This window comes from Hylobates moloch, unplaced genomic scaffold (assembly GCF_009828535.3).
Source record: "Hylobates moloch isolate HMO894 unplaced genomic scaffold, HMol_V3 SCAFFOLD_18, whole genome shotgun sequence".
Taxonomy (NCBI): domain Eukaryota; kingdom Metazoa; phylum Chordata; class Mammalia; order Primates; family Hylobatidae; genus Hylobates; species Hylobates moloch.
This window is the reverse complement of record NW_026652293.1, coordinates 75,771,468-75,784,531: the sequence shown is the minus strand read 5'-3', so window position 1 is coordinate 75,784,531 and position 13,064 is coordinate 75,771,468. Positions and strand designations below refer to the sequence as shown.

Here is a 13,064-nt window from a genome sequence, read left to right as displayed (position 1 = left end):
CAGTTCTTTCCTTTAAAGTCCTTTATTACTATGATCTTCTGCCTTTCCAGAAAAATATTTATATTTAGTAAAAAGAAACAGTGCTTGTGCGATGATAAACAGAGTTGACATGCAGCCTGCATGCCAGGGATTCAAAAAGGAAGAAGAGTAGGCACTGTGACAAACCACAGAAATGTGTACCATCCAAAGGAAGTAGCCACTATTCAATTCCAGTCAATCACTGCCATGTGGGAGTGAAAATTCATATTACCAGATATCTGGTCCTTCATATGAAACATTATTAAATATTGGCTCAAAATTTATCAAACAAACCAAACATGCCCAAGTTGAATTTAGTGTACCCATTGTTAGTTGCAACCTTTGTCACCCTCTCAACATTCAAGGTAGTAAGCAGCCCAATAATCTGAGGAATTTATGTGTACAAGAAGGATTAAAATACGTATATTAATTTAATTCAACAAATAATCATTGAACACTTGCTAAGTGCCAAAGGATATGGTACTAGTCACAAGACAGGACAGGTCCCCAAACACTGAACTGTACTGCAGTGTCATATCATGCTAGAATGTGGTAAACTACATTCACCTAAAGTAGTACTCTGAGATTCTATTTCATATTGTTTTGGAAGTTCAGTTTAGTGCAAACATTTGTGTAACACCTATGGTGTTCAGACACTGTGCTAAGAGCTTGGAGGACAAAAATGAGTAAGATCAATCTTAGCTCCAAGAAGTTTACAGTCTAATAAGGGAGACACACACCTAGGCAGGTAATTTCAATTTAATAATGTGAGTGCTAGGCCAAAGGTGTGCATAGGGGCCTCTGCCAAAACACAGGAGGGATACTAAGGGCACCCAGAAATCCAAGGAAGGTTTTCTAGAAAAAAATTGACACTGGTGTGATATCTTGAAGGATGAGTAAGGGTAAGGTGGATGGAAAGGGCATTCTAAGAAGAGAGAACCTCATGACAAACGTCACAGAGGTATGGAATAGCATGGTGCCTGCAGGGGGGTCTTAGACAATTCAGCATTACTAGAGGTCAAAATATAAGGTGATGAATGTCAGAAGATGAAGCTAAAGAATCAAGTAAGGGACTTGAGAGTATACCACACCAGAGAATGAGTCTGCACTTGATTCTCTAGGTAGAGTCAAATCCCCTAAGATATGATTGCATTTAAAGTTGTTTTTGAGACCAGTGAAGGAGGGTGGTACTAATTTTCCATGGAGAAATTGGAGGAAGCATGTAGACCACAGATTGCTGACTTATGATATAAAATATTATCATTCTTTGGAAAGAAGTGCTAGTCTAATGGACATTTTGTTCTTTCACAGATAGTTTTTAAAAACTTGAATGCTACTTAACCAAGATTTTTAAAAAAATCTAAGTATGTTAAATCCTTGAAGATCATTCAAAACCTTTGATTTCTTAATTGCGTGGGGGTGGGATGGGGTGGTAAGAGAGGGGATGAAAACAGACATGAAAAATATTGGCCGAGAAATTTTCTCCTTAAAAAAAAATCTCCTAGATCTTTAAAGGAGGACACATGACAAAATGTCGAATAAATAACGTTTTCATATTATTTTGATTTTGTGAACTCTAGAAAAAAGCTTTCCATGAGGAAATATTGCATGAGAAGGAAAAGTGATGAAAAATCAGGACAGGAATGGAATATGCTTTGAATGGCTTGCTTCTTTAACTTCTAGGTCATAAACTGGACCAAAAGTTGAAAGTCTTGAAAGCTACCATCCAAGTCCAGGGCTACAAGCAGGAGACTATAAAAAGGAGGTTCTTCTCTTTCCTGCCAGGGAAAACTTCTATCCTCTGCAAACAAAGATGGTTTGGTTCAATGTCGACAAGCTCTTCCTAACTTATGCAGAAAGGTGGTATAATTTAAGGTTCTACTGGGTGTATTTAGATAATTAGATAGTCCTGGGTTTGAATCCTTGCTTTGCCATTTTCTAGCTCTGTGACATTAGGCCAATTACTTAGGTTACTTAACAGCTGTGTACCTTAATTTACTCCTCTGAAAACAGAGATAACACCTGCCTTGTGTGGCTATTGCAAATCTGAAGTAATATAACGTAAATAAAGTGTTTGACACAGTGCCTGGTACATTATAACCATGTAGTCATCAATAAATGTTAGTTATTACTATATGAGATGGTTAATACTGAGCGTCAACTTAACTGGATTGAAGGATGCAAAGGATTGATCCTGGGTGTGTCTGTGAGGATGTTGCCAAAAGAGATGAACATTTGAGTCAGTGGGCTGGGGAAGGCAGACCCACCCTTAATCTAGGTGAGCACCATCTAATCAGCTGCCAGCAAATATAAAGCAGGCAGAAAAACACGAAAAGGTTAAACTGGCTTAGCCTCCCAGCCCTGTGATAGATTTCTCCTGTGATAGATGCTTCCTATTCTTGTACATCAGACTCCGGGTTCTTCAGCTTTGGGCTTTGGGACTCAGACTGGCTTCCTTGCTCCTCAGCTTGCAGATAGCCTGTTGTGGGACCTTGTGATTGTGTCAGTTAATACCACTTAATAAACCCCCATATATATATATATATATGTATCCTATTAGTTCTGTCCTTTGAGAGAACCTAACACACCATATAAATGTTTCAATTATCTTTTTTTTTTTTTTTTTTGAGACGGAGTCTCGCTCTGTCGCCCAGGCTGGAGTGCAGTGGCACGATCTCAGCTCACTGCAAGCTCTGCCTCCCAGGTTCACACCATTCTCCTGCCTCAGCCTCCCAAGTAGCTGGGACTACAGGTGCCTGCCACCACGCCCGGCTAATTTTTTGTATTTTTAGTAGAGTTGGGTTTCACTGTGTTAGCCAGGATGGTCTCGATCTCCTGACCTCGTGATCCACCCGCCTTGGTCTCCCAGTGTTGGGATTACAGGCGTGAGCCACTGCGCCCGGCCACCTCAATTATCTTTTTTAAAAGGCATTATGAAACACTGAAAATCTATATTGAAATCAGCAAATTTCAATATAGCAAGGGAAGATTTAGCACCAACATTTTAATTGACTCATTACAAAAACCTCTTCCCCCCAAAAGAAGATATTTCTTGATTTTTTAAATTTAAGATATCCTAAACACTTTTATTCATGTCACAACTTGTAACACAGCACCATGCATGTATTGCTGAAAAGTCTGGTTTTTTGTCTTGTTTTTATTGAGGCAAGGTCTCACTCTGTTGCCCAGGCTGGAGTGCAGTGGCATGATCAGGGCTCCCTGCAGCCTTGACCTCCTGGGATCCTCTGACCTCAGTCTCCAAAGTAGTTGGGACCACAGGTGTACATGAGCATGCTCGGCTAATTTTTTTTTTTATGTTTAGAGAGATGGGGTCTCACTATGTTGCCCAGGCTGGTCTGGAACTCGTGGGCTCAAGTGATCCATCCTCTCACGTGATCATCCTTCCAAACTGCTGAAATTACATGCATAAGACACTGTATCTGGCCTTGAAATATTTCAATTCACTTACACAGGTAAAACGTGGGGGTAACAATTCAACAACAATAAATAACAGAAGACTAACATTAAAATAGATATCAAGGTCATCTGGCATATCTGCAGTAATCATTTCAGTATCTGTATTACATTTAGCTCACGTGAGTGTTTAAAAAAACAACAAAACCTCTCTAAAACCTTATCCTTTCTATGATTCTGACTGTAGTTTTGTTTAGCACATTTTCTTTGCTCATGCTGCAAGGCATGTGTGCTCTTACCATCATTTCCTTCCCCTTTTGCATTACTCATTTCTCTTGCCCTCTGATTCACTCGTCTGCCTAATTTCCTTTCTCACTTCACTTCCCCTTCTTCCACTTCTTTGGCATTATATAAATACTGAGGACTATGAATAATTGAATCACTGCTTGCTAAGTGACCACCTATTTGGAAGAAAAGCAAATGAATATTTTTAAAATAAGCCACTTCTAAGTATTTTATATGTGGTGATATCTTCCTCAAATTGACATTAAAATCATAAGCAACTAAGATGGAATTTTTACCACTGATAATTATACAAATATTCAGGAAAAAGTTATATAGTGATGAGAAAAGAACTGATCACAAACTTAAATGCAATTGCAGAAAATTAAACTGAAATACTAATTAGCCCACTTCATTTATCAGAGTTAATACACTCCTATACTTCTCAATAGCAAACCCTAACATATACAACTCCAGGATTATAAACCGTCAATTCAAGTTAAAAAAAAAAAACTTCAAAAACGAAAATTAGAGGATTTCCCAATGAAACATCAAGACTTTCATGTTTTCTTAACAGCTGATTTACTAATGACGACAAAGTCAAAACCACCGAAGTAAACTGCAAAGTGAAGCTGGAATAGGCAAGTATGAAAACTTCTGCATGGAAGGTTGAATTTGTCTCAAAAAGCAGAACAAGCTGTGACTATATCTTATAGCAAAACAGTTAAAAAAAGTTTAAGACAAAAGTACTCTGATAAGTCATAAGAAAATATTAAGTTTAAGCACTATTTAAATGTCACCACAATAATTCTCTGTCACAGAATTATAGAGATAATCTGACCCAACGTTCTTCAAACTCTGGGCCACTGACATTAGAATCACTTAGGCAACTTGATAAAAGTTTAGATTCCTAGGAGCCAACCAGACCAAGTCAACCAGACTCACAGGGGATGGAGTCCAGGAATTTGCATTGAAAACTCCTGGTATAGGTTAATCTTCTCAAATTACCAATAAAGAAATAAAGGACATATGGGATTAAGCTATGTAAAGCCTTCCAAAATTACTTGCTAAACACCAGCCTTCTTAGGGACAATGGGAAGAATAACATTTTGATCCTTGGACCCTAAGGTCAACGTTTTTTCTGCTACATCCTGCTGCTAATTAGACTTATTAGATTTTAGACCTCAAGGAAAATTTAGAGAAATCCAACAGAAATCTAAGGTTCTGAACAGTTTCTAGACTTAGCAAAGTCCTTCCTGTATAACACACTTCCTGCTTTCAGACCTGCTCTTTCCATATGGTAAGGCAGAAATGGTACGCTCAGAGAGGAAACTGTAGCAAATATCATGAGATAATTTCATCTGAGGATTCATTCCACCACAGTGAAGTTTGATATTTGAAGTCTCAAACAAATACCAACATAGTACTTTGGCCACACTTCAAGGAGAAAATCTAAGCAGCTAAGAAGGCGAGGAGAGAGGGCAGAAGGGAATATTCACACTAAAATAAAATTTATGATTTAAAACAATGCTCACGGATGCATCCAGAAGTGTTTGTTCCCTCAGTGTCTCTTCTTGTCTTTGAGATTTCAGCTTTTGCTGGAGCCTTTCATTTTCAAGCACAACTACTTGTATTTTATTTTTCATTCCAGAGAGTTCTTCCTATAATAAACAAAACCAAATACATTAAGCATTATTAAGCACTGTTTTTATTTGCTGATTATTAGACGACTCAGCATGATATAAAGTGTGGAAGACTTATGTTCTCCTTTTCCTGAAATATAATTATATTTAGACAAACAAGGCAACTTAAACATTAGCTAGATAACAAAGGGAAGGCTGGGGTATATAGTAATGGGCCTGCTGGTGGCATATCGCAAAAGTGTGTCATTTCTGACAATATCCTTTTCTCCAAGGAATCGAGGCTCAAAGAAAAGCCTTAATTAAAAGGGTTATCCAGGAGATTTTAAAGAATGGAGTAGATTCTGAAAAATGAGATAAGATGTATTATTACTCATGATCAAATACCATCAACTTGTTAAAAACTGACGGAAGATTAAATAGAGTGAGGCTCTGAGATAGAAAGGCATAGATGGGCATGATGATTATCTATGAAATGGTAGACAAATAGGAGAGAATTGTAGTAAAACCTTTCAGGGAGAATTCTGAAAGAGTATTTCCCTGGCCTCACAGGGTGTAATATAAAGAATTACAAATCAATAACAATTAAAATTACAGGATGTCACATAAGAAATTACAGGTCAACAATAATTAGAATAGCTATTGAGTGGCACCTCGATCTCTGGAAAAACATTTCAATAATATCAACATATCAATCATATAATACTTAACCTAATATTCACTACTAGTGTAATCAAAAGCTATTGTACAACATGTGAAAATTCCTCTCAATTATTATTTTTTTAAAACCCAAAGCTGTAATAAAAAGCTGTAATTAAAAAAATATTGTGGACTTTCAATTTTCAGTCTGGAATGTAATGAGCTTGGAACACCTCACTCCCATCTTCCCAACAGGAAAAATGTTGAACAAACTGAAAATCAACAACTCTTCTTAGATTCATTGGAGAAGCGAAGTCATAGGGAAAACTACTGCCCCAAAATTGAAGAATCGGTGGATGCTGAGACAGAATTTACAGGAGGAAATCAGAAACCTCTGTAGGAGGTAGAAAATCTAAACCATAATTGATGACTTGCTGGAAGCTCAGTGTCAACAAGTTTGAGAGTTAAAAATTCCAGGCCGGGCGCGGTGGCTCACGCCTGTAATCCCAGCACTTTGGGAGGCCGAGGTGGGCAGATCACGAGGTCAGGGGTTCGAGACCAGCCTGGCCAATATGGTGCAACCCAGTCTCTACTAAAAATACAAAAATTAGCTGGGTGTGATGGCACATGCCTGTAGTCCCAGCTACTCGGGAGGCTGAGGTAGAAGAATGGCTTGAACCTGGGAGGCCGAGGTTTCTGCGAGCCGAGATCGTGCCACTGTACTCCAGCCTGGGCAACAGAGCAAGACTCCATCTCAAAAAAAAAAAAAAAATTCCAGGAAGACCCAGTCATAGGACTGCCCCACTTCCCCAATTTTATCTCCAGGACACTACCAGGTTTTCATAGTAAAAACTAGAGAAAAATCCCCTTATGCAACCTAAAGGAAGAAGAAAAGCAGCCAGTTTGAAATATGCTCAGCACATTGTGTTCCTTGTAACAGGCCTGCCTCAAGGGAAACGACTTTACCAGAGCCTAACTGACTGGAGGGCTGCCGCCACCTAACAGCCTAAAAAAAGAGAAATCCAACTCCAGCCCCCTCTTGCATTCCGTGTGGGAAAAGGGGCCTCCGGCTTCCTCTAGGTATCTCCTCTAACTTAAAGGGCAGGGGAGACTGAGAAGCACTTGTGAATGTCACAGCCCAAGACAAAGGCTTTACTAAAAGACTTAGATCTAGTCATAGGACTATTGAACGCTTCCCTCTGCTCCCACATGTAACGACCACATCACTAGGGCTCCTGTATACTAACAGAGAAATTCAAAGGAAAGAACTGCATATCTCAGACTATATTTAGGAAGAACTCACTAGGGTAATCCATTGACAACAGAAGAGACAAGACCAGGACACTGAAGGAAATTTTAGCCTCTGACATGTACAGTGACAGCAAACACAGCCTAGCTTCTAGCCAGATAAACATAAAAGCTCACACTAAAGGCCTACTTATCTCAGTTCCTTTTACCAAATATGTCATGTCCAGCATCATCAAACAATTACAAGACATGCTAAAAGACTGAAATACAGTTTGAAAAGATTTAACGAGCATCAAAAACAGTCTCAGATAAGGCAGAGATGTTAAAATTATCAGACCAGGAATTTAAAATAATTATGATTAAGGCCAGGCACGGTGGCTCACACCTGTAATCCCAGCACTTTGGGAGGCCAAGGTGGGAGGATCACCTGAGGTCAAGAGTTCGAGACCAGCCTGACAAACATAGTGAAACCCCATCTCTACTAAAAATGCAAAAAAAATTAGCCGGGGGTAGTGGTGCATGCCTGTTATCCCAGCTACTCGGGAGGCTGAGGCAGGAGAATTGCTTGAACCCAGGAGGCAGAGGTTGCAGTGAGCCAAGATCATGCCGCTGCACTTGAGCCTGGGCGACAGAGTGAGACTCCGTCTCAAAATAAATAAATAAATAAAATAATTTTGATTACTATGCTAAGGTCTCTAATAGAAAAAATAGACTATATGCAAGAACAGTGGGGTCATAGAAGCAGAGAGATGGAAACTCTATGAAAAAAATGAAAAGAAAATGCTCAAAATAAAAAACTATTAACAGACGTGAAGAATGCCTTTGAAAGGCTCATCGGTAGATTGGATATAGGTGAGGAATGCATTAGTAAACTTTAGGAAGTGCCAGTAAGAATTTCCAAAAAAGAAGTGCAATAAGGAAAAAAACTGAAGACAGAAAAATTATACAAGAACTGCAGTACAATTACAAATAGTGTCATAAATATATATATGTATATATATATAAATAAACAGGAACACAAAAAAGGAAAGAAAGGAAAAGAAGAAACACTACAGTCAATAATGACTGAAAAATTTCCTGAATTAATGACAGGCACCAAACCACAGATCTAGGAAGCTCGCCGAACACCAAGCAGGATAAATACTCCCAAAAAATACACTGAGGAATATCATATTCATACTGCATAAAATCAAAGACAAAGAGAAAAATCTTAAAATAAGCCAAAGTAAACAAACAAACAAAACCCAAAAATCAGGCTGGGCATGGTGGCTCATGCCTATAATCCCAGCACTTTGGGAGGCCGAGGCAGGCGGATCATGTGAGGGTCAGGAGTTCGAAACCAGCCTGGCTAACACGGTGAAACCCTGTCTCTACTAAAAACACAAAAATTAGCCGGGTGTGGTGGCAGGCACCTGTAATCCCAGCTACTCGGGAGGCTGAGGCATGAGAATTGCTTGAACCCAGGAGGCAGAGGTTGCAGTGAGCCAAGACCTCGCCACTGCACTCCAGCCTGTGCGATAGAGCGAGACTCAGTCTCAAATAAATAATAATAATTAAAAAACAAAAATCCAACAAACAAAAAAACAAAAACCTTACCTATAAAGAAGCAAGGATAAGAATTACCTGGGAGTACTTTGCAGAAGCCATGCAAACAGGAAGAGAATAAAATGAATCTAATATTTAAAGTGTTAAAAGAAGAAACCCACGAACCTAGAATTCTGGATTCAGCAAGATTAACCTTCAAAAGAGAAAGAAAAATATTTTCTTAGACAAACAAGAATTGATGGAATTTATTGCTAGCATATATGCCTTGCAAGAAATGTTAAAAAAGTTCTTCAGAAAGGAGAAAAGGTGATAAAGTAAGAAACTGCCATCTACATAAAGAAAAAAAGAGTATCAAAGAAGGAATAAGTGGATATAAGATAAAATATTTTCTTATTAATTTGCCAGATGACACTTTGTGTTCAACATCATAATTGCAATAGTGTTTATAGTAATTTTAGTTTATGAATAACTGAAATTAATGACAAATGTTATAAAGGATGAGAGGGCTTGGGAATTCTGTTATAAGGAATTTATACTGTTCAAGAAGTGGCATAGGTTTACTTGAAAGTAAACTTATTAGTTATAAATATTTACTGCAAATAACAACAGCATCAATCAACTGGCTATCAGTAAAGAAAGAAAGAAAAAGAAGAAGTACAATTGATCAATTGATATGTTAAGACAGGAGAAAAATGCAATCATACAAAAATTAGCTGGTTGTGGTGGCTCACCTGTAGTCCTAGCTACTAGGAAGGCTGAGGCACGAGAATTGATTGAACCCAGGAGGCAGAGGTTGCAGTGGGCCAAGATGGCGTCACTGCACTACAGCCTGGGCGACTGAGAGAGACTCTGTCTCCAAAAATAAAAAATAAAATGCAATCATATAAAATGCTCAATCAAAGCCACAGAAGGGACAGGTGCAGTGGCTCACACCTCATAAGCCGAGTACTTTGGAAGGCTGAGGTGGGAGGATCACTTGGGGCCAGGAGTTCGACACCAGCCTGGGCAACATAGTGAGACCCCATGTCTGCAAAAAAACATAAAATTAGCCAGGCATAGTGGTGCATGTCTGTAGTCCTAGCTACTCAGCAGGGAGGAGGTAGGAGGACTGCTTGAGCCCAGGAGTTCTAGGCTGTAGTGAGCTTTGATTACATCACTGCCTAGGTAACAGGGCAAGACTCTATCTCTAAAAAAAAAAAAAAAAAAAAAAAAGCCAGAGAAGGCAGAAAAAGAGTGAATTTTTTTTTTAAGAAACAAAAAATAAAGACAATGAAGATAATAGTAACAAATGTGTTATACATTGATCCAATCATAACAATAATCTATTTAAATATAACGGTCTGAATATACCAACTAAAAGATAGAGACTGTCAGAATGCTTAAAAAAAGAACAATAAACTATATGTTGTCTACAAGAAGCCTATAATAGCCAAGCAAGGTGGCTCACATCTGTAATCCCAGTTACTTGGGAGGCTGAGATGGGAGGATCCCTTGAGCCCAGGAGTTCAAGACCAGCCTGAGCAATATAGTGAGACTCCATCTCTAACCAAAAAAAAAAAAAAAAAGAAATCAAAAAAAAGAAGCCAATTATAAATACAAAGACACAGATAGATTAAAAATAAATGAATGAAGAAAGACGTATCATGTTAACACTAATCAACAGAAAGTTGAAGTAGCAATATGAATTTTAGACAAAGCAGACTTCAGACCAATGAAAATGATCAGAGATAAAGAGGTACATTACATGATAACGAGGTCCATTCACCAAGAAGACGTTACAAGTCTTAATGTATATGTGCCTAATAAAAGGGTATCAAAATGTATGAGGCAAAGGAAAACACATGAATCCACTACTACAGCTGGAAATTTCAACAATCCCCTGTCAGAAATTATAAAAATCACAAAGGACACAACTGAAATGAATAACAGCATCAATCAACTGGATCTAACTGACATTTATAGACTACTTCATCCAAGAACAGCAGTACACACGTTTTCTTCAGGCTCACACAGAACATTCACCAAGACAGACTACAATGTACAAACCTTAACAAATTTAAAAGAATAGGAAAGTACGCTGTCAGACAACAATGGAATTAAACCAGAAATCAATAACAGAACGATAGCTGGGAAACTCCCCAAATACTTGATGATGACACAACACTCTACTAAATGACACACAAGAATCAAAGAAGTATCAAGATCCATTTAGAAATATTTTCAACTAAGTAAAAATTAAAATACAACTGATAAAAAGCTATATACTTATTAAAAGGATGCAACAAAAGGAGTGTAAAAAAATTAGAAAAGAAGAAAGATCTCAAATAAATAATCTAAGCTTCTACTTTAGAAGTTGGAAAACCAACAGCAAATTAATTCCAGAGTAAGCAGAAAAGAACATATAATAAAAATTAGAGTGAAAATCAATGAAATTAAAAATAGAAAATTAATAGAGAAAAACAACAAAACCAAAAGTTGGGTCTTTGAAAAGATGAATAAAATTGATAAGACTCTATACAGGTTAAGAAAAAAAGAGAGAAAGTACCAATTAGATTCTATCATATACTAACATCAGAAGTGAAAACGGGCTATCACTGCTGATCCTGTGAACATTAAAAGGATAATAAAGAAATGTTTAAAAAACAGGATAACAAAGAAATACTACGAACAACTCCATGATCATGAATTTAGTCACCTAGATGAAATGCACCAATTCTTTGTGAGACACAATCCGTGAAAACTCACAGAGGGAGGAATAGATAATCTGAATAAACCTATATTTATCAAGAAAATTAAATCAATAATTAGCAACCTTTCAAAACAGAAAGCACCAGGCCCAGATAAGTTCACTAGTGAATTGTACTAAATATTTAAGAAAGAAATTATACCAATTATCTATAATATATTTCATAAAATTCAAGAGGAAGTATTTCCTAACTCATTTTATGAGGCCAGCATTAACCTAATACCCGAACCAAGTGAAAACATAACAAGAGTGGAAAATTACAGATGTCTAATGAACATAGATGAAAAAATCCTCAACAAAATACTGGCAAATCAAACCCAACAATGTAAAAAGAATTATACACTAGTATAAAGTAAGATTTATTCTAATTACACAACATTGGTTCGACATTTGAGAATCAGTTAATATAATCCATCACATCAACAATGTTGAGAAGAAAAATCGTAATTTTAACAGTAGATGCAGAAAAAGCATTTGACAAAATGCGGCAGCCATCTATGATAAACACAGATGGTCCCTGACTTGTGATGGTTTGACTTATGATTTTTTTGACTTTATTATGCTGCAAAAGCAACATGCATTCAGTAGAAATCATAATTCAAGTTTCAAATTTTGTTATTTTCCCAAGCTAGCAATATATAGTATAATATTCTCTCATGATGCTGGGCAGCAGCAGTGGCAGTGAGCTGTAGCTCCCAGTTAGCCATGCAATCACAGAGGTAAACAACCAATATTCTATAGTATATTAAATGCATTTTCAACTTACAACGAGTTTATCAGGACGCAATCCCATTTTAAGTTGAGAGGCATCGTACTCTCAGTAACTAGGAATAGTGGAAACATTCTCAACTTGATAAAGAACATCTACAAATAACCTACAGCTAATATACTTTATGGTAGGAAAGTAGTTTCCCACTAAGATCAGGAACAAGGCAAAGATGGCCCCTCTCACAACCATTCAACATCATTCCAAAAGTCTTAGCTAATGCAATAAGACAATTAAAAAAATAAAATCTGGCTGGGCACATTTGCTAAAGCCTGTAATCTCAACACCTTGGGAAGCCCAGGCAGGAGGACTGTTTGAGCCCAGGAGTTCAAGACCAGCCTGGGCAACATGATGAGACCTCAATTCTACAAATAATAATAATAATAATAAAATAGCCAAGCATGGTGGTGTGCACCTGTGGTCCCAGCTACTAGGAAGGCTGCGGTAAGAGGATCACTTGAGCCCAGGATGTCAAGGCTACAGTGAGCCGTGATCATGCCACTGCACTCCAACCTGTGCACTCCAGCAAGACCCTTCCTCAAAAAAATTAATTAAAATAAATGAAAAATTTTAAAAACACAAAATCTAAATATATTGGAAAGGAGAAAATAACACTGTCTTTGTTTGCAGATAATATGCTTGTCAATGAGGAAAATCCCAAAGAATCAACAAAAAATGCTGGAACTAATAAGTGACTTATACCAAGGTTGCAGAATACAAGGTCAATATACAAAGTCAATTGTTTTCTTCTATATTAGCAATAAAT

General features: G+C 37.5%; 1 protein-coding gene across 7 annotated transcripts in view; it reads right to left on the bottom strand.

Annotated features, from left to right (window-relative positions):
• The window catches only part of SDCCAG8 (SHH signaling and ciliogenesis regulator SDCCAG8), a 251,048-nt gene that overhangs the window by 212,546 nt on the left and 25,438 nt on the right, over positions 1 to 13,064 (bottom strand). For 6 of the 7 annotated variants that reach the window (XM_058430700.1, XM_058430698.1, XM_058430701.1 and 3 more), the window contains exon 5: positions 5,250 to 5,375. In XM_058430700.1, the coding sequence (XP_058286683.1) occupies positions 5,250 to 5,375 (126 nt within the window). Of the gene's footprint in view, positions 1 to 5,249; positions 5,376 to 8,864; positions 8,943 to 13,064 lie in introns of those variants that run through there. The other variant, XM_058430702.1, reaches the window with a different exon arrangement.